The 22,679-nt window shown below is 43.1% G+C and overlaps 1 protein-coding gene across 6 annotated transcripts in view; it reads left to right on the top strand.

Moving 5' to 3' along the window:
• LOC140187167 (uncharacterized) overlaps positions 1 to 22,679 on the top strand; it is a 99,191-nt gene that overhangs the window by 4,935 nt on the left and 71,577 nt on the right. For 2 of the 6 annotated variants that reach the window (XR_011883023.1, XR_011883024.1), the window contains exons 1-3: positions 1,399 to 1,726; positions 9,093 to 9,257; positions 10,927 to 11,021. Coding sequence is in view for 4 of the 6 variants with exons in the window: in XM_072242186.1 (XP_072098287.1) it covers positions 2,884 to 2,943; positions 9,093 to 9,167; positions 10,927 to 11,021 (230 nt within the window). In the remaining 2 variants the exon portion in view is untranslated. Of the gene's footprint in view, positions 1 to 1,398; positions 1,727 to 2,864; positions 2,944 to 9,092; positions 9,258 to 10,926; positions 11,022 to 22,679 lie in introns of those variants that run through there. The other 4 variants (XM_072242184.1, XM_072242183.1, XM_072242186.1 and 1 more) reach the window with 3 other exon arrangements.

Genomic DNA, 22,679 nt, shown 5'->3' with positions numbered 1-22,679 from the left:
TTTAATCTGTTCAAGACGTTAGACAGTAGACTTAAACACAAGAAAGCCTGCTGACGCTGGAAATCCAGAGCAACACCCACAAAATGCTGGAGGAGCTCAGCAAGTCAGGCAGCATCTATGGAAATGAACAGACAGCTGAAGTTTCGGGCCGAGACCCTTCTTCAGGTCTGGAAAGGAATGGGGAAGACCCCAGAATTAAAAGGTGGGGGGAGGGGGAAGGGTGACAGCGGGAAGGTGACAGGTGGAGCCAGGTGATTAGGAAAGATAAAGGGCTGGAGAGGAAGGAATCTGATCAGAGATGAGAATGGATTATAGGGGAATGGGAAGGAGGAGAGGACCCAGGGGGAGGTGATAGGCAAATAAGAAGAGGTGAGAGGCTAGAGTGGGAATAGAAGAGGAGGAGGGGGGAGGGAATTTTTTTTAAATGAGAAGGAGAAATCAATACTTATGCCATCAGGCTGGAGACTATCAAGACGGAATTTAGGTGTTGCTCCTCCATCCTGAGGGTGGCTTCATCTTGGCACAAGTGAAGGCCATGGAGCGACATGTCAGAACAGGAATGGGAATTGGAATTAAAATGTTTGGCCTCCAGGACGGAGTGCCAAGACGGTGGATAGTTGAACAACTCATCTAAAAGCCAGCATTTCAACATTGCTGCATACCCTTAGCCATACCAGATTTTCTTGCTCAAGGTTCCTGGGTGGGTCTTGAACCCACAGTTCTCTGTTTCAGAAGCAAGAGTTCTGTTCCAGTGAGCCACAGCTGCAAGAGGAAACTACTCCCCACGTTAAAGCAAACCTGCTCCTTCAGCCCAGTGATGGAACTAGGGAGCTCCAGTTCCATGGGTCCATGGTGCAGCACACAATCCCATGGAACTAGTGGATGGTGAGCAACATGGACATTGTAGTTCACCATATCATTAGAACACATCTATTGATCTAAATGCTCTGATGAACTACCAGCTAGCTTCTCACTCTTCTGGTGTTACTCCCCAGTGTAGGAAGGTGTTTAGAGCTGGGCAATGACTTAAGCGTTTTCAAAAGTCACAAGTTCACACACTAACTCACAAATACACACCGATGTACAGAGGTAGGCAGGCTCCCAATGTCTTCACATACATAGTACAAAGACACCCTTGAAGTGAGACTTACAGAGATAGACATGCACAGACACAAAAAGAGATACAAAGACACACACATACATAATAGCAATGACTAGAAAAAGCTGGAAATAAGGTGAGAGAAAAAGAGGCAAAGTATTAGTTGATGGTCATTCATAACTTAAAGATTTAAAGATTAGCTTTATTTATCTCCCTCCAAGAGGACCGCAACCTCGTTGTGGTTTAGAGGCTTGCGTGCCTCAATGACCTGGAGAGCTATGCTGACTGGAGTCAGGACTCCATGCTTTGTCTCTTGGTAGGGTCACCCATGCCAAACAGGTCAAAGGGTAGAGGTTAGATTAAGATTGCTCCACTAGTCCTCCAGGTTCAGGGTCTCAGCTGAGGACTAACAACCCTGACTGGTAAAACAAAATTGTTACAAAAACAGCAGTGAAGAATCCTTCTACATCTGAGTGCAATGGTATTCCTGAGCCTCCACCCGGGACTTGCATAATTGAGAGTAGTGAAAACGGAGAGGAAGCTACAGACATGATGAAGGAAGCCCTGAACACCGCCAGAGCTGGAGGACCTTCACTGCTGCCCCAAATGCCAGCGCCTTAACGGACAGTAAGTTTACTTATCACATGTACATCAAAACATACAGTGAAATGCGTTGTTTGTGTAAATGACCACCACAGTCCGAATATGTGTGAATACCTGCAAGCGTCATATATTGGCGCCATCATTGCATGCCCACAACTTACTAACCCTAACCATACGTCTTTGGAATGTGGGAGGAAACCACAGCACCCGGAGGTAACCCACACGGTCGCAGGGAGAATTTATAAACTCTTTACAGATAGCAGTGGGAATTGAGCCCTAATTGCTAGTGCTATGAAGCATTTCACTGACTGCTGGCTACCATGCTGTTGTTAGTTCATAATTACGGAAAACAGAGATGTACAAGGACTCCTGATGCATAGATGAGGAAGGAGGGAATTAAAGATGACTTGTGAGAAGGTAGAAGGCAGGAAAGATTTCCTACCCACCTGGCTTCATCTATCACCTTACAGCTATCCTCCTTCCCCTTCCCCAACCTTTTTAGTCTGGCATCTTTCCCCTTCCTTTCCAGTCCTGAAGAAAGGTATCAGCCCAAAACGTCAACTGTTTATTTATTTCCATAGATACTGCCTGACCTGCTGAGTTCCCCCAGCATTTTGTGTGTTCACAGTATTATAATATTGTTTTAGAGAGACGATGATCTAAATTACCCAGGGCTGCCAGAATGATTTACTATTTCTTTTTATTAACCTTTGATTAACTAGGCAGGGGCTCTCTTTAATTTATAAAGGATGGTTAGGTGCGTTTCATATATTTATTAAACTATGTTTGATTAACTACACAGGGATCTTCTCTAAATTATAAAGAGTAGGTAGGTGTGATCCATGTATTGAAATAGGATAGGAACGGCAGTGGTCGGCACTCCCAAAATCCAGTTTTACCTTAACTCAGGAAAACTAGGTTTGTCTTCATGAAGGGATCGTTGAGATATCAGAAGGACCAGAATCAGAACCGGGTTTAATACCAACATACTGTATCTTGTGAAATTTGTTGTTTTGCAGCATCAGTCCGTTGCAATACATAATAATTTAAAGAACTATAAACTACAATATAAAAATAAATTAAATAGGTTGTGCGAAAAGAGAGGAAGAAATAGTGAGTTCTCGGGTTCATTGTCCACTCAGAAATTGGATGGCTGAGGGGAAGAAGCTGTTCCCGAATTGATGGTAGCAGTGAGAAGGGGGCATGGCCTGAGTGATGGAGTTCCTTGCATCTTTTTTGAGGTAATGTCTTTTGAAGAAGTTCTCGATGTTGGAGAGGCTATTGCCCATGATCGAGCTGGCTGAGTTTCTGCAGCTTTTACCGATCCTGTGCAGTGACCTTTCCTTACCAGATGGTGATGCAACCATCTCTCTCTATAATACTGTAGAAATTTGTACTAATCTGCAGTAACATACCAAGTCTTCTCAAAGTCCTAATGAAATGTAGCTGCTGTTGTGCTTTCTTTGTAATCGCATCAATACGTTGGGCCCAAAATAGACCTTCAGAAATGTTGACACCTAGGAACGTGAAAATGCTCATCTTTTCCACTGCTGATCCTTTGATGAGGATTGGTGTGTGTTCTCATGACTTCCCATTCCTAAAGTCCACAATCAATTCCTTGGTCTTAATGACACTGAGTGCAAGGTTGCTGTTGCAACACTACTCAACCAGCTGATCTATCTCACTCCTGTACGCCTCATCACCATCCAAAATTCTACCAATAATTGTTGTGTCATCAGCAAATTTATAGATGTCATTTGAGCTGTGCTTGGCCACACAGTCATGGGTGTAGAGAGAGTAGAACAATGGGCTAAGCACACATCTTGATGTGTGCCAGTGTTGATTATCAGCGAGTAGGAGATGTTATTTCCAATCTGCACTGACTCTGGTCTCCCAGTGAGGAAGTCAAGGATCCAGATGCAGGAGGAGGTACAGGGGCCCAGGTTTTGGAGCTTTCTGATTAGAAATGAGGGTATGATGTTGTTGAACACTGAGCTGTAATCAATAAACAGCAGCCTGACCTGGGTATTACTATTGTCCAGGTGACCCAAGGCCACATGGAGAGATGGTGAGATTGCACCTGCTGTAGACCTATTGTGGCGATAGACAAATTGCAGTGGGTCCAGGTCCTTGCTTAGGTTGGAGTTGACTCTAGCCATGACCAACCACACAAAGCACTTCATCACAGTAGATGTGAGTGCAACTGGGTGATAGTTGAGGCAGCTCACCCTGCTTGTCTTGAGCACTGGTATGATTGTGGCCCTTTTGAAGCAGGTGGGAACCTCCGATTGCAGCAGTGAGAGACTGACAATTCCCTGAACACTCCTGCCAGTTAGTTGGCACAGGTTTTCAGAGCCCTACCAGGTACACCATCAAGGCTTCACCCCTTGTGAGGGTTCACCTTCTTGAAAGATGTTTCGATGTCATCCTCTGAGCCAGAGATCACAGGGTCATCACATGCTGCAAAGATTTTCACAGCTGTAGTTTTATTCTCCATTTCAAAGCGTGCATAAGAGGCATTGAGCTCATCAGGGAGTGAAGCATCATGCCCATTCATGATGTTAGGTTTCACTTTGTAGGAAGTATTGGCCTATGCAGCGGGTTCCCCCTCTTCACGTCACTGATGTTGTCCAAGGGAAGGGCAAGTGCTGATACAGCTCGGCACCAGTGTTGTCGCAGAGGTTGCCAGAGTGAAGTTGCAAACAACATCAAACTGCCTTAGGGACCCTGGCTCCAGGTTTCTTCCTCAGGATTTACTCCTGAAGACTTTCCCGTAGGTGAGTGTGGCCACAAGGCAGTGGAGGTTTAAAATCAGAGTTTTCCTTCTCCTAGGCGGGCTAACGAGCCCCACCTGCCTGAAGCAACTGATTTTGAGGCACCAGTGGTCCACCTTTACCCCTTCTCTTGTCAGTAGAAACAGTTCCACCAGGCCAAGTAACTAAGCCACACGTGAAGGCCAAGAGTTGGACTTGGTTGTCAGAGGCTGTTGGAGACGCACGCCATTTGGAGTACTTTATAGGTAGTGGGAGCTTGTCCCCTCTACCACCCCCGGCTGTGAAAACCTTAGGGACCATGACTGCTCCAACAATGGCCATTCCGCTTGAGCCTACCCTCCTTTTATTTGCAGCTGTTTAAGACTTTGACGCCGACACTTTCAGCACCTGCGCAGCCCAAGAAGACTGGCCTTGCCCAAATCTGCTCCTTTTGTCCTCTCTCTCCTGAGTTCCATAGGGCTCTGACTATGACACACACACGCCTTGCACCTGAGCTGCCGAGAAAAGGAATATTTGATGATTCCGATCGGAGCTGCGTCGTGACTTATCGGCCCCACCTTCGGAATGGGATCCGTATCCCTCCATTCCCTGCATATTCATGTGCCTTACTAAAAGCCTCTTAAACACCACTATCTATTACCATCCCTGACAGTGCACACCACGCACCAATCACTCACTCTGCAAAGACGACATTTATGCCTTTGTATTTACTCCTCTGTATGTAATTCTGATCTTGGCCAGAACATAGATAGTTCTGCTGCATTGTGGCTGCATTTTACAATGTATATTTGCTTTGCCGATAGAAGAGGGAAGCCAAGTCAATTGATTTTACTGTGAACCACAGAGGAGAAAAGGGAACAGCACAGGGAATAGAGAGCTCCTGCTGCAGTGCTGGCGAGAAAACTTAATACTGAGCATTTCCTGGTATTTATTACATATCTGACGAGGGGTGATTGATCATTTTGTGGCCTAAGGTAGAAGGAGATGAGTTATTAACTTCAAACTTTCTGCATAATCACTCAAAAGAGTTGAACTGCATGTGCATGTGACGTGAGCTGTATAACTCATCTCCTTCTACCTTAGGCCACAAACTTATCAATCACCCCTGCTGTGGACACTTTCTGAAGGTCCAAGATCCGTATGCTCCACGACCGCTGGACTGAGTGTGTAAATGTAGGAGGGGACTATATTGAAAAATAAATGTGCTAGGTTCTCTAAAATTGACTCCTTCTACCTTAGGCCACGAACTTATCAATTACCCCTCGTATCTAAGTCTCTCTGCAGTCTCTTTGTTTCCTCAACACTACCCACTCCTCCAACTAAGCTCAATCACCCCTTGTATTTTGAAAATGCAGTACTAAGCTCTGTAGGGTTTTGAATGGTGTGGGGAAAAAGTAGGATGAAATCTATTTTTGAGAAGATACTGCAAAAAGGAGAATAATTTAGAAATATAATGGAAACATTACTCATAGAAGGTGAAGCTAACTGGTGGGGAACAATTTAAAGATGAAAAGATTAGAGATTAGTTTTATTTGTCACATATACATTGAAACACATTGGTGAAAAGTGTCATTTGCCTCAATGACCACTGTCCCAGAAGGTGCTGGGGGCAGTGTGCAAGTGTAATCATGCTACCAGCGCCAACATAGCATGCCCGTGACTTCCTAACCCTAACCCTACGCCCTTGGAATACGAGAGGAAAGCAAACCACCTGGAGGGGACGCACATGGAAACGGGAAGAAACAGGAGAAAATCTGCAGCTGCCAGAAACCCGAGACACACACAAAACTCCGGAGGAACTCATCCGAAGGGTTTCGGCCCGGAATGTGGACTGTACTCTTTTCATAGATGCTGCGTGGCCTGCTGAGTTCCTCCAGCATTTTGTGTGTGTTGCTCTTGAAAACGTACTCTGCTTGAAGGGCTCCCGTCAAAGCCTTTGACAATTCAAAGTTTGTCAGTCTGTGTGTAGGATTCGGTGGAAGATTATTTTAAGTCCAAATGACAACTGGCATTGAAACGCCAGATTTCTAATTTAGTTGTGCCTTTTCAACACTTCCCCATCTTCTTTGCGTTGTGTTTCAGTGTTCTGACAGCTCGCGGGGAACTACGCAAAGACACACTGCAATGTGCTGATGAAAGTTGGAAGCTCTGAAAACTGTTAGCACATTACAGAGCTCTGCTCTTTGATGTAAAGTTCAAAAAAGTTGCAGTGGGTGTTGTGGAAAATTTTCCAGCACAGCCTGAGGCCCCTGTGCGCTCTTCTTAGCATTAAAAATTTGTTCAGAAGGACCCCGTTTCTCTGTTTCCTTGTTGTCACCTATTGATTTTTCCCAGGTTACCTCTGTGCAGGAGGTAGTTTTACCAGCACTCATCGTCATTACATGCTGTATCATCATCTACAAGACCATGACTGTTCTCGGCAAATTTTTCTACCGAAGTGTTTTGCCATTGCACTCTTCTGGGCAGTGTCTTTACAAGACAAGTGACCCACAGCCATTATCAATAATTTTTTTTAAGAGATTATCTGCCTAGCATCAGGAGTCGCATAGCCAGGAGTTGTGATATGCACCAGCTGCTCACCCGACCAGGAGAAAAAGTAAGAAACAATAAAATTGAATAAGGGGAATTTCACTTATTACAAAGTTACTACAGTAACCTTAATACAAGAGATTCTGCAGATGCCGGAAGTCTTCAGCAACGCACACAAATTGCTGGGGGAGCTCAGCAGGCCAGGCAGCATCTATGGACAGGAATAAACAGTTGACATTTCATGCTGAGACCCTTCATCGGGAGCGGAAACGAAGATGAGAAGTCAGAGTAAGAAGGTGCGGGTGGTGGGAGAAGAAGTACAAGGTGGTAGGTGATAGGTACAACTGGGAAAGGGGGAGGGGATGAAATAAAGAGCTGGGAAGTTGATTGGTGAAAGGGCTGGAGAAGAGACAGTCTGACAGGAGAGGGTGGAAGACCATGAAAAAAGGGAAGGAGGAGGAGCACCAGAGGGAGGTGATGGGCACATAAGGAGATAAGATGAGAGAGGGAAACAGGAGTGAGGAATGGTAAAGGGGGGAGGGGCAAACATTGACTGTTTACTCTTTTCCATAGATGCTGCCTGACCTGCTGAACTCTTCCAGCACTTTGTGTGCATTGCTTTGGATTTCCAGTATCTGCAGATTTTGTGTTTCTGACAAATTTCATGTTATAGGTCAGTGATAATAAATCGGATTCTTATTCCGAATCCCTTCTCTGTGCTCTGCAATACTACCTCCTGCACGCAGCATCAGAACTTGTTAGAACTAAGTGTGGTCTAACCAGTCTTTTGAACATTGGCAAGTTCAAAGTAAAATCTATTATCAGAGTACATACATGTCACCACATACAACCCTGCATTTTTTTTCTGCAGGGATACTTATTATATTTCTATGATGGATCCAGAACAGGTCATCTGAGATGGTGACACACAGCAATTTAAAGTTAAAGAACATGCTTCACTGATGCATTATGGGTCATTCCTGGCACCCAAGGTCACTTTGTTAATGGAAGCTGTTTTCGTTGGAACCAATTTTCTTAATACGAGGACTCATTCATTGATAATTCTTCCAGGGAAAATGGCCACTGATTTAATTCCAGAGCTGAAAGAGACCCACTACTTCCGAGTTTTGGAAATGCAAATTTATTATGTCATAAGGACATGTGTACTAATTTTCCACGACATATATAGAACTTCTCAGTGTGGTTGAAAATATTATCTCTGTGACAATTCCATAATCCTCTGCAAATCCATTAAACAAGTAACTTAATCTAGCTGTCCTATGTATCATCAAAATCTAGATGCAAATATGCTCCGTGCAAAATGGTTATTCTCAGTAGAAATACTATTACTTTCATCTATCCCACTTCTTTTGAGGATCGTCACCTTGTCTTCGTGGGGATACTCGCGAGATCCTGAGACCCGAAGAGTGATGCTGCGTGGAGATTACCACGGTGGTAAGGTCAAAGGGGAGATTACCACGGTGGTAAGGTCAAAGGGGAGATTCCAGACGAAGTGCGATCCGACCAAGACTTCAGCAGTGGAGCTGGCAGAAGATGATGACAGTTGCAAAATGTAGAGCTGTAGGACTTCCTTGTGGATCTAATGTGTTGGCCCTGGAGAGGGTCCTGAAGATATTCACAAGAATAATCCTGGGAATGAAAGACTTAATGTTTTATGGCACTGGGCCTATACTTGATGGAATTCAGAAAGGTAAAGGTGGATCTCTTGAAACTTACCGAATATTAAAAGACCAGGAAGTGAGGAGGAGGCGATTTACTTATTGGTAAAAGAGTCTAGGATCCGAGGGCACAGCCGTAGTAGTAGTAGTAGATGAACCTTTAGAACTGAGAATTTCTTTAGCCAGTGGGTGGAGATTCTATGGAATTTGTTACCACAATCGGCTGTGGAGGTCCAGTTGCTGGGTATATTTAAGGCAGAGATTGATAGGTTCTTGATTGGCATCAGTTAAGGGTTACGTGGAGAATGGGGTTGAAGACAAAAATCAGCCATGGTTAAATGGCAGAGCAGACTCAATGGACTGAATGGCTTAATTCTGCTCCTATATCTTATGGTCTTATGATTTCAGGAGGGAGAGAAAACCAGTTCAACATCATACACAAAGTACTGGAGGAACTCAGCAGGTCAAGCAGCATCCACGGAGGTGAATAAATGTTTTGTGCTGAGACCTTTCATCAACATCACAAATGGATGACATAAAGCAGACTGATCAGGTCTGACACAGACAAGGAAAGTGAGTAACTTAAAGTTGCAGAATTAAATATCGAAGACTGAAACCAGTCCAGACAGAAGATGTTTCTCAGCCTCACACTGGGCCTCATTGTGATTCTCGCTACCTGCTACCATCTTGAAATCTCCCTTACTGTTTTCAAATAATGAGATGCTTGTAGTCTCAATTAAAACTTGAGCTCAGACAGCACAAACTGTAGAAGGAATAAAGCCAAAACATTCCTTGTGCGTGACAGTTATTTCGAGCAGGTATGCTGTACTATTTTTGAAATTGGCCAATTACTGGGACACGACTGTTGACAACTTGAAGCAAATAACTACTGTTTTGCAGCTGTTTGGATGAATTCCAAGAGGCAGAGGAGTAACAGAGATGCTAGCTTACATGGCCAGGATAGAAACAGGGAGCGACAAGCAGGCATGGGTTTTCTGCATAGCACCTCTGGCTCCCAGCCTTGTACATCCAATGTTCACTGAAAATCCAGGGTAATGCGTGTCCAGCGCCCTGGAACAATATCACCAAAAGGTCCTAATGAAAGATTTTGAGGATCAGCTGGAAGCACAGATGTACTAACACCATTATGACTAGCTCCATCATTGGCAATAGCCTCCCCAGCATCGAAAGGACCTTCTTAAGGTGATGCCTCAAAAAGACGTCATCCATAATTAACAACCCCCATCACTCAGAACAAGTTCCCTTCTTATTACTACCATCAAGGAGGTGGTACAGGAGCCTGATGACATACACTCAAATGTCTTAGGAACACCTTCTACCCCTCTGTGGCCAGATTTCTGAATGGGCAATGAATCAACCCATGAACACTAGCTCACTGTTTTTGTTATCTTTTAGATTTTTTTTAGATTATGAGAACACTCAGTCCTTTTATTGTCATTTAGAAATGCATACATCATTTCTTAATGTATACAATGTTTCTCCAGAGTGATATCACAGAAAACAAGACAGACCAAAGACTAACACTGACAAAACCACGTAATTATAATAACATACAGTTACAGCAGTGCAAAGCAATACCATAATTTGATAAAGAACAGACCATAGGTACAGTAAAAAAAAAGTTCTCAAAGTCCCGAGTCGATTGACTCCCAGGTCCCCGATTAGCAGGCGGCAAAAGGGAGAAACTCCCTGCCATAAACCTCCAGGCACCGTCAACTTGCCGATACCTTGGAAGCAGCCGACCCCAGCTGACCCCGAGTCCATCTGTCTGAAAACTCCGAGCTTCCGAGCAGCCTCTCCAATACAGCCTCCCGAGCGCCATCAACCCCTCCCTGGCCACTGAAACGTGCAAAGCCGAGGATTTCTGGGCCTTCAGCTCCAGAGATTCCGGTTACCACACAGTAGCAGCGGCAGCAAAGTGGGCATTTCAGAAGTTTTCCAGATGTTCCTCTGTGCTCTCACGTCCATCTCCATCAAATCAGAATTGTGCACGGTCCCCTACTTGACAGATAACAGATATTCATCACCGAAGTGGCAGTGTACGCTGTCGTCGCGCCGCCATCTTCTCCCCCCTCCCGGGAGGAATTTACACTACTTATCAAATATATTTTATCTACTTATTATAATTTATAATTTTTAATACAAAGATTCATAGCTTCAATGTATATTGATTATCCAAGTATATTTACAGAATACAACTCTGAAATTTGTCCTCCTGCAGGCAGCCACGCAACTAGGAAACACGTTGGAATCCACTCGAAAAAATATCGAACATCCAACGCACGAGAAAAGAACAGATTGCGCAAATGGCAAAAGGTAAGTGGAATATCAAACATCAAACCAGTAATCCAGTAGTATTCAGTTCAGTTCAGTCCAGCGTATTACACGGTACCATGGCTATGCTCTCTTCTTGCTGCTGCCATCAGGAAGGAGGTACAGGAGCCTCAGGATCAAATCACCAGGTTCAGGTACAGTTATTAACTCTCAACCAGAGGGGACAACTTCACTCACCCCAACACCAAACTGTTCCCATAACCTTTGGACTCAGGGCTTTCAAGTAGCCTTTCAATTACTCTATTTCCTTGTTTTACTTTGAATGCCCATAAGAAAATGAATCTCAGGGTAGTATATGGTGACATATTGTGTATGTACTTTGATAATACATTAGCTTTAAACTTTGAATAAAACAACAAATTTCATGACAAATGTCAGTGACATTAAACCTGCGCCAGTGCAATACGAGACCAACATGAACAGAATGTCCACCAAGATAAAGCCACACCAACTCCAACAGATAGGTCCTGTCATCTGGATGTCTAACTCACGACTTCTCTAACAGATCCTTTAGTCCCAGTTGAAGGCTAGCGAACCTCTGGTGGGCAAAGGAAACATTTCAAAGATAATATCAAAATCAGCCCGAGGAAATTCAACATTACAGCTAAAAACTGGGACGACATTGCGCTCAATAGAAGCACCTGAGGGAAATCTGTTCGAGAGGGAGCTGTGCTACATGACAGCAACCTCCGCTGTGCTGCAGAGAACAAGTGGCAGCTGTGAAAAGAGGAGACTGAACAACCAAAAGACCCAAACAGTGACCACAGCCACCACCTAATCATGTCCACATTGCACCAGAACTTGTGGATCCTGGATCCGCCTCTACAGACACCTGAGGACCCAACAATAGACATCCCTTCAGGAAAACATCGTACTCTACCCAAGTGATCATCCAACAACTACTACTACTACACAGATATTTCAGAAGCAATTTGTTTTCTCTGAATTAGTGTTGAACACTGAGAGGAGGACCAGCAGTTCCAAACACAAAATGCTACAGGAACACAGCAAACCTATGGAGAGGAATAAACAGTCAACGTTTCGGGCTGAGACCCTTCACCAGGACCTGGTGAATGTAGTGGAGTACTTAAACACAGAACACGGGCCATTATAGTACAGTATTGACCCTTCAGCCCAAGATATTATGCCAACCTTTTAATCCAACCCCACCCCCTCCACAGCCTTCCATTTTTCTTTCAAAATGGTGCCGCAGTAGTGGCAGCTTGTTGCAGTAGCTCCTGTGTTTTTAACGTTAAAGAATTTACGACTGTGGATCAATAAAGTACTTATTAGTATTTTTCTATCATCCATGTGCCTATCTAAGAGTTTCTTAAATGTCCGTAATGTATCTGTCTCTATCACAACCCCTGGTAGGGTGTTCCACACAGCCACCACTCTCTGTGTAAAGAACTTACCTCTAACATTCCCCCCAGTCACCTTAAAATTATGACCCTTTTTTTTTTAAAATTAGCAATTTCTACCCCTGCAAAAAAGTCTCTGGCTCTACTCGATCTACGCCTCTTATCATTTTGTATATCTCTAGCAAGTCTCCTCTCATCCTCCTTCGCTCCAAAGTGGAAAAACTGTACCTCACTCAACCTATCCTCATTGAACATGCCCTGTAATTCAGGCAGCATCCTGGTAAATCTCCTCTATCTTCTTGAAACTCTTGACTCTGAGTTTGGTAGTGAATTAGCAACTAAATGACGTATGGTGAAGGCGAATGTGAAAGAAAGAAATCAATGTTGATAGATTCAGAGAATCATTGAGCTATATGGTGTAACAGGCCCTTCAGCCCCACTTGACTCCGCTGACCAGGTATTGGTATTGGCTCAGTATTATCACATGTACCAAGATGCTGTGAAAAGCTTATTTTGCACATACAGATCAAATCATTGCACAGTCCATTGAGGTAGCCTCACTGAGTTCATCCAATTGCTTGCTTTTAGCCCATATCATTCTAAACCTTTCTTTTCCATGTAACTATCCTTAATGGTGTGTGTCAGAGAGAGGAAGAGTCTAAAGAAATAAGGATTGCAAGAAAGGGGCACAACTGATGTTCTCAATATTTTTCATTTCTTTATTATTATACTTGCACAGTTTGCCTTCTTTTACACAGTGGTCGTCAGTGTTTATGGAGGTTTTTTTTCCCATTGACTCCATCACATTTCTTTGTAGCTACTGTGAATGCCCACAAGAAAATGAATCTCAGCGTAGTATATGGTGATGTATACACACTTTTATAATAAATTTACCTTGAACCATTCTACTTTTATGAATAACATATCTCTTCTATGAACTAGTATAGTTTAGATGGACTGAATATCCTCATTCTGTATCTGTCATGAGCCCTGCAGGCATGTGTGATGAGTCGTGTAGCATTGAGCTCTGAGGCTTCCAGAGCACCTGTATTTGTTAATTGTTCCAAGGTTCTCTAGGTTGAAAAGGTTTGGAAGGTCTCCCACGGTAGTCAATGTTTCCCATGTTATATTCTATGAGCCTGAGTTATATGCAATGTTCCCGAGTTTACTAGCCCTGTCTTGAGAACATTAGCTCTGTCTCATTTATCAGCCTGGTCTCGAGACCTTCTGGTCAGTCTCAAGTTTACCAGCTGTGTCAAGAGACTATCAGGTCTGTCTTGAGTTTACTAGCCCTGATTTAAGTTCCCCAAGGCTCTCTTGGGACATCTGATACCAGCCATAGGGAGGGAGGTACTGTCATGTGCCCTGTAGGCCTGTGTGGTAAGTCATGTAGTGTTGGCTTTGAGGTTTCAAGAGCACTTGTTAATTGTCAAGTTAATTGCTGTCTTCACTTGAGTTGTTAAGCCTTTGTGCTTTCTGTTTAATCTTGTCAAGTTTATTGTGACTGGCATGGGTTTTCCCTGTACTGTGGTTATTTAAAGTGGACTCCAGATTAGCACTAATCGTTGGGGTCTTTGTTTTGAGAATGTTTTTCTCGTGGTGTTGCTTGGTCAAGCTACTGCTGTTCTGTTGGAATTTCTATGTAAAAACTCTCATTTCTGTCTCTACATGGGAGTCTATCTTTCCTCTGCACCTGAATTCAGTCATTGCCACGCACACTGTGATAGTATCATTATAACGATATTCACCACGTTCCTCTATAAGTGAATAAAAATCCATGAATCTCAGTCCAGGAAGCTCTAAATAACCCTCAAACATTGTTGGGTGAAAACTTCAGACATTTGTTTTCCCTCCTATTGAAAAATAATCCCGAATTTTAAGATTACATCCACGTAAATTTAACTTGCCTGCCAGAGGAAACACTTGTTATCTAAAACTTTGACAAACTTGTATGGATTCACAGTGGAGAGTATCCTGACTGGTTGCAACACGACCTGGTATGGAAACACCAATGTCCAAGAATAGAAACACCTGCAAAAAGTGGTAGATACAGCCCTCCCCACCATTGAGCACATCTACAAGTTGATGGAAAGCAACATCAATCACCAAGGAGCCCCACCATCCAGGCTATGCTCTCTTCTTGCTGCATCCATTGGGAAGGAGGTACAGGAGCCTCAGGTCCCATACCACCAGGTTCAGGAACAATTATTATTCTTCTTCACCCATCCAGCTCCTGAACCAGGGTGAACAACTTCACTAAATATGCCGCTAAACTGATTATTGAACACAACCAATGCACTCACTTTCAAGGATGTACAACTCATGCTCTCAGTATCATGCATCTATTTATTATTAGTTTCTTTTTTTATTTGCATAGCATGCCTTCCCTTGCACATTGGATGTTTGTCAGTCATTGTGTGTAGTTTTTCATTGATTCTATTATATTACTTTTTTCTACTGTGAATGCCTGAAAGAAAGAATCTTCGGGTAGTATTTGGTGACGTATATCATACATACTTTGATATCAAATTTAGTTTGAACTTGATCTACATTTGTTCCTCACATTTTAAGCACCTTGATCATGTCAGCCCCCATGAAGTGCCGTGCAGTTGCTAGATAAGAGGAATAGATAGAGTGGATAGACAGCGCCTCTTCCCCAGGGCACCACTGCTCAATACAAGAGGACATGGCTTTAAGGTAAGGGGTGGGAAGTTCAAGGGGGATATTAGAGGAAGGTTTTTTACTCAGAGAGTGGTTGGTGCGTGGAATGCACTGCCTGAGTCAGTGGTGGAAGCAGATACACTCGTGAAGTTTAGGAGACTACTAGACAGGTATATGGAGGAATTTAAGGTGGGGGGGGGGTTATATGGGAGGCAGGGTTTGAGGGTCGGCACAACATTGTGGGCCAAAGGGCCTGTAATGTGCTGTACAGCTCTCTGTTCTAAGTATCATTCACCTCCCTGCCCTGTCACTTTGAACATCAACCACATCTACACCAGACACAGACAGACGGTTCACATCTGTGCTTGTGAGCCATCTAACTGAACGTCTCCCTTTATAAAGCAAAGGTCTGGATATCCATTTTAGGAAATCTTGCAGGCGACTTGATGCGGAATGGAAAACAATGAAAATATTTGGATTGTCTACTGTAAATCTATAGCATTCAAAAACATTATTGCTTCCGGAAGATAATAACTTTGTTCAAATTCCCAAATTATCCGTGTTCTTTATATCTGAGAATATGCAGGCAGTTGTATAATGAGCGCTGTGAAATGCAGCTCAGTCTCTTGCAACCTTGTTCTCTCTGTCACTGAGCTGAGTGTCAAAGTCCCTTTCTAATAGCTTATTACAGAGTATCTCTTACACTGTTAAGTCAAATCTACCCAGCTTTCTCTTCACCTATTGGCTTATCTGAATATATCGTGTATTTAAAAGCAATTTAGTCAATCACAGATGACATCCACTGAGGAACAGAATGCATTGAGTCCTATTAAAAGCAAATTTTTTTTCTGTGTATTCAAGTGAATTTTTTTTCCCAAGAAGTATATCTTGCTTTGACTTTACATTCAAAATTATTTAATGTCACATCTAGGTACACAACTGTAAAGAAGAACAAATAATTGTTACTCTGGATCTGATGCAGCAGGAAAAAACCAATAAGATAAAGAACATGATAATAAAAAACAATAAATATAAATACAGATTGATTGTATGTCCATAAAGTGATGATAGCCACAGGAGTTCTGTACACAAGCTAACTCTGACAGGAAATGATAAAGCAGTGGTGGTTGGGGGTGTGGAGGGGTGGGTTAGTTGGAGGAGGTGTTGATCAGTTTATTGCTAGGGGAAAGCCACTGTATTTTCAGTCTGGTTGTTCTGGCGTGGATGCTATTTAGCATCTTCCCCGATGGGAGTGGGACTAACAGTCCATGAGCATTGTTGAGTGGGATCCTTCATGATATTACTGGCCTATTTCTGTATACACGTCCTTGAAGGTGGGTAGGCTGGTGCTGCGTTGCACAATTTTCACTGCTGGTTGTAGGGGCTTCCTATCTGCCGCAATACAGTCTTCGCACCACGCGGTGATGCAGCCATTAGAAAGCTCTCTACTGTGCACCTGTGGAATGACATGTGTATGTGTGCGTAGAGTCCAGCCTCTTGGAAAGGTAGAGGCATTGGTGAGGTTTCTTGACTATGTAGGATGTGTTCTGGGACCATGAGAGGTTGTGAGTGACATGCAGTCACAGGAGTTTGAAACTGCTTGCAGTTTCTACTGCTGTGCTGCTGATGTCAAAAGGGATGTGAGTGGTGCGACTTCTTCTACGTTGATAACTATCTCCTTTATCTCATTGACATTAAGGAAGAGGTTTTCTTTCCCCCTGGCACCAGGCCTCAAGCTCTTCCACCTCCTCTCTGTAGGCCATCTCATCATTGTTGGTGATAAGCCCCACCACCGTCGTGCCATCGGTGAACTTGACAATCTGATTCTTCAGCTTACATCGAAGAGCAGAAATGCATAGACAGAAAGTAATAATGCTAAACATGAAAAATTCTGCAGAGGATGGAAATCCAAAGCAACACACATAAAATGCTGGAGGAACTCAGCAGGTCAGGCAGCATCGATGGAAATGAGTAAACAGTTGATGTTTTGGGCCGAGACCCTTCTTCAGGACTGGAAAGGAAGGGGGAAGATGCCAGAATATAAAGGTGGGGAGAGGGGAAGGAGGCAGTAATAGTTTTGCAAGGGTGGACAAGGGGCATCCTATCAAGGGGCTGAGGAGTCATACCTAGGCCCTTCAGCCATCGAGCCTATGCTGACCTACTTACAGTACATCTATCTTATACTACCCCCATTTTATTCTCACCACGTTTACAGTATGGAGTCAGACAGCATGAGAACAGGCCTTTCAGCCCAACTGGTCCATGCTAACCATTTAATTAGTCCCATTTGTCCTTGTTTGGTCAATATCCATCTGAACCTTTCCTGTCCATGTGCTTTTAGAATGATGCTCATGTATCTGCCTCAACCACTTTGATCTGACACACACACAGGCACAGACACAAAATGCTGGAGGAACTCAGCAGGTCAGGCAGCATCGATGGCGAGGAATAAGCAGTTGACGCTTCAGGCTGAGACCCTGTGGTCAGCAGCAGAATCTCCTATCTAACTGGTATTGTATTTCCTATTCTTTGACTGTTCGTTGAAGGTCAGGGAAAACTTAGTAGGTGTGCACACAAGTATTTGGTTGTGTAAGTTCAAGTGCTCTTCCACTGAGACAGTAAAGGTATTTATCAGTATTTACAGATTCCCTCTGTGCCTCTCCAGCTCATTATTCCAAAGGGTGATTCTTGTAATGGAGGTATACAAAATGATGAGTGTTATAGACAAGGTAAATGCAAGCAGGCTCCCCCCCACCCCCCCACTGAGATTGGGGGAGACTAGAACTAGAGGTCATGGGTCAAGCATGAGAAGTAAAATATTTAAGGAGAACACAAGGGTGGCGGGAGTGCAGAACGAGCTGCTAGTGGAAGTGATAGATGCCGGTTCGACTGCAACATTTCAGAGAAGTTTGGATAGGGTCATGGATGGGAGGGTGTAGGCCAGGAGCATAGCTGTGGGACTAGGCAGAATAATAATTCAGCATGGACTAGATGGGCTGAAGGGCCTGTTTCTGTGCTAGGACTCCAAGTCCTGTTCTGGAGTTGTAGTTCCTGTCAGGCTCTGGCAGAATCAGGAAATGTCCTCCAGAGCAGAACTCTGCGGCACAATGAACAGGATTGTAAAGGCAAGAGGGGGGTAAAGCAATCTGCAGAGGGACGTGCCAAGAACAATCTTCCTGAACCATAAAGAATGTCCTTGCTAGCTCTTTTAAAAAGCCAAACAGTCAGCTCCCAGAGGGCGAAGACTGTCTCCTTTCCCAGCGGGTTGTAGCGTTTGACTCTGCTCACTGTCACTTGGCAGCACATTCCAGGGACATTATGTCCCTGCATTAACAAACACTTATTTTACCACCGCCTCGTTTGCCAAACAACTTGAATTTGTTTCACAAACTCAGACTGTTCACCCTTCTGTCAGAAAGGGCAGTTTGTTCCAATGTATTCAAAGCCCTCATGATTTTGACTGCCTCTTTTAAATCTCCTCTGCTTAAAAGCAGAACCCCCAGAATCCACATTGCCCACACCCTGCATTTCCTGAGATTGTATTTATCGTCAGAACTGCCTGGAGAAAGCTGTTAACATCCAGAGGAAGGTCAGAGAGAAGGAAAAAACAAAAATACAAAAGGGCGGAAAGGACAAGAACTTAGACGAGACAAGGGATGAAGGCAAGAAGGGACACCAAGAGATGATTGGGGGGGGGGGGGAGAGAGAGTAAAGTGGGAATAATTGGAATTTAAAACTGCTGAGCACTGCGTATGGATACAAAATGTTCAGTTGGAACATATATCCGAAAATGATAGCGAACTCTCAGGACAGCAGAAGAAAGGCCATTGGCTGCAGTCCACCATCACTTGTACGTATCCAGGTCAAAAAAATGAGGAGGAAAAGTCACTGTATGATGTTCAAAGTAAATTTATTATCTAAGTACATACAGTGCCTATAAAAAGTATTCACCCTTCTTGGAAGTTTTAACAGTTTTATTCTTTTACAACATTCAATCACAATGGATTCAATTTGACTTTTTTGACACTGATCAACAGAAAAGACTCTTTCATGTCAAAGTGAAAACAAATTTCTACAAATTATTCTAAACTTATTACAGTTATTAAACACAAAATGATTGATTGCATAATTACTCACCCCCTTCAAGTCAGTGTTCAGTAGATGCACCTCTGGCAGCAGTTACAGCCTTGAGTCTTGTCAACTTTGCACATCTGGATTCTTCTTTACAAAACTGCTCAAGCTCTGTCAGATTGCATGGAGATTGTGAGTGAACAGCCCTTTTCAAATCCAGCCACAAATTCTCAATTGGATTGAGGTCTGGACTCTGACTTAGCCATTCCAGGACATTAATTTTGTTGTTTTTTAAGTTAGTCCTGTGTAGCTTTGGCTTTACGCTTGGGTCATTGTCTTGCTGGAAAACAAATCTTCTCCCAAGTTGCAGTTCTCTTGCAGACTGCATCAGGGTTTCCTCCAGGATTTCCCTGTATTTTACTGCATTCATTTTACCCTCTACATTCAGAAGCCTCCCAAGGCCTGCTGCAGTGAAGCATCCCCACAGAATGATGCAGCCACCACCATGCTTCATGGTAGGAATGGTGTGTGTTTGATGATGTGTGGTGTTTGGCTTACACCAAACATAGCGTTTAGGCTGATGGCCAAAATGCTCAATTTTGGTTTCATCAGACAATAAAACCTTCTTCCAGCTGACTTCAGGGTCTTGTACATGCTTTCTAGCAAACTCTAGCTGATATTTCATGTGAGTTTTTTTTCCAACAATGGCTTTCTCTTTGCCACTCTCTCATAAAGCTGCAGCAGGTGAAACACTCAGGCAACAGTTGTTGTTGGTGTAGCCTCTCCCATCTCAGCCACTGAAGCATGACAATTCTCTTTCCTCACTGGTCTTGCACGGTCATTCAGTTTTTGAAGATGGCCTGTTCTAGGCAGATTTACAACTGTGTCATATTCTTTCCATTTCTTGGTGATTGACTTAACTGTACTCCAAGGGATATTCAGTGACTTGGAAATTTTCTTGTATCCATCTCCTGACTTGTGCTTTTCAATAACCTTTTCACAGAGTGGCTTGGAGTGTTCTTTTGTCTTCATGCTGTAGTTTTTGCCAGGATACTGACTCACCAGCAGTTGGACCTTCCAGCTACTGGTGTATTTTTACTACAATCAATTCAAACACCTTGACTGCACCCAGGTGATCTCCATTTAACTAATTATGTGACTTCTAAAACCAACTGGCTGCACCAGTGATGATTTGATGTGTCATATTAAAGAGGGTGAATATTTATGCAATCAATCATTTTGTATTTGATATTTGTAATTAATTTAGATCACCTTGTAGAGATGTTTTCACTTTGACATGAAAGAGTCTTTTTCTGTTGATCAGTGTCAAAAAAAACAAATTAAATCCACTGTGATTCAATGTTGTAAAACAATAAAACATGAAAACTTCCAAGGGGTGTGAATACTTTCTATAGGCTTTGTATATGGCACCATATACAACCCGGAGATTCATTTTCCTGTGGGTATACTCAATAAATAAATAACCACGATAGAATCAATGAAAGACCACACCAACCAGGTAGACAACCAGTATACAAAAGACAACACAAAAAGAAAGAAAAAAATAATAACAAATAAATAAATAAGCAATAAATATCGAGAAAATGTGAGTCAGTAAAGTACATTATGGGAACGGTTCAGGGACAGGGCAAATGAAGTTCAGTGACGTATCCCCTCTGGTTCAAGAAGCTGATGGTTGAGGGGTAATAACTATTCCTAAACCTGGTGGAGTGAGCTCTGAGACTCTTGTACCTTCTTCCTGATGGCAACAGTAAGAAGAGAGCATGAATTGGGTGTTAAGGGTCCCTGATAATGGATGCTGCTTTTGTGCTACAATACGTGTAGGTGTGCTCAATGGTGGGGAGGGCTTTATCTGTGATAGACTGGGCCATATCCACAACTTCTTGTAGGATTTTCTGTTGTAAGGCACTGGTGTTCCCATACTAGGTTGTGATGCAGCCAGTTAATATACTCTTCACAACACAGCTATAGATAGATTGTCAAAGTTTTAGATGTCATGCTGAATCTTCACAAATTCCTAAGGAAGTATGGGCACAGCCATGCTTTCTTCGTATTTGCACTTATGTGCTGGGCCCAGAACAGGCCCTCTGAAATGATACCATAGAGGAATTTAAAGTTGCTGATCCTCTCCACCTCTCTTCCCTTGATGAGGACTGGCTCGCGGACCTCTGGCTTCCTCCTCCTGAGGTCAATAATCAGGTAGTAAAACAAAAACTTCACACCATTTTTAAAGTTCCTTTCCCCCAGGCATTTAATCTGAACAACCATTCCAGTTAGTTCCCCACCCACCCATCCATATCCCCTGACACTGCAGTACAGTGTAACCACATTAAACCATTTTTTATAATGCTGTATACATTGCAAATACATGCTGGTATCTATATATTTACGCACATTTTATTCCATACAGTATTTGTATTTCTAATTTTAATTTTATATAATTCTTTATTTTTTATAATTGTGGAATGTGGCTGTTTTTTGTTGCTTGTCGTGCCAACACACTACAGCAAATTCCTAGTACACTCAGACCCCACATAACACCGTTTTTCAATTCTTTATTGAAATTTTTAAAAATGACAAAAATTCATTCTATGCAACACTTAAAACTTCTCAAGAGTGGCTGTCATTACAGTAAACATTCAATCAGCCAATGAGAGCTCTTTACATACGCTCCGAGCCACTCACAGCCAATCATGTATTAGTTCATACTCCGCCACCCGGGCGTGCGTAAACGTTCTTGCTCCCCCGCCAATTGATTCCATTTTTTTTCTCACGTAATGTCTGGAAAAGAGCCTGCAACTTCCAGTGAGGGTAGTACATCTAAGAATTCAGAATCAGGTTTATTATCACCAGCATGTGACATGAAATTTGTTAACTTAGCAGCAGCAGTTCAATACAATACATAATCTAGCAGATAAAGAAAAATAATAATCAATAAACAATAGAATAAGTTACTTATATTGAACAGATTTTTAAAAAAATGTGCAAAACAGAAATACTGTATATTAAAAAAAATGAGGTAGAGCCCAAAGGTTCAATGTCCATTTAGGAATTGGATGGCGGAGGGGAAGAAGCTGCTCCTGAATCGCTGAGTGTGTGCCTTCAGGCTTCTGTACCTCCTACCTGATGGTAACAGTGAGAAAAGGGCATGTCCTGTGTGCTGGAGGTCCTTAATAATGGACACTGCCTTTCTGGGACACCGCTCCCTAAAGATGTCCTGGTTTCTTTGTAGGTTAGTACCCAAGATGGAGCGGACTAGATTTACAACCTTCTGCAGCTTCTTTCAGTCCTGTACAGTAGCCTCTCCATACCAGACAGTGATGCAGCCTGTCAGAATGCTCTCCACGGTACAACTATAGAAGTTTTTGAGTGTATTTGTTGACATGCCAAATCTCTTCAAACTCCTAGTAAAGTATAGCTGCTATCTTGCCTTCTTTATAACTACACCAATATGTTGGGACCAGGTTAGATCCTCAGAGGTCATGATACCCAGGAACTTGAAGCTACTCACTCTCTCCACTTCTGA

Source organism: Mobula birostris, chromosome 24 (assembly GCF_030028105.1).
Source record: "Mobula birostris isolate sMobBir1 chromosome 24, sMobBir1.hap1, whole genome shotgun sequence".
Lineage (NCBI taxonomy): Eukaryota > Metazoa > Chordata > Chondrichthyes > Myliobatiformes > Myliobatidae > Mobula > Mobula birostris.
Note: the sequence above shows the minus strand (reverse complement) of the source record. Positions and strands in the feature narration are given on the sequence as shown.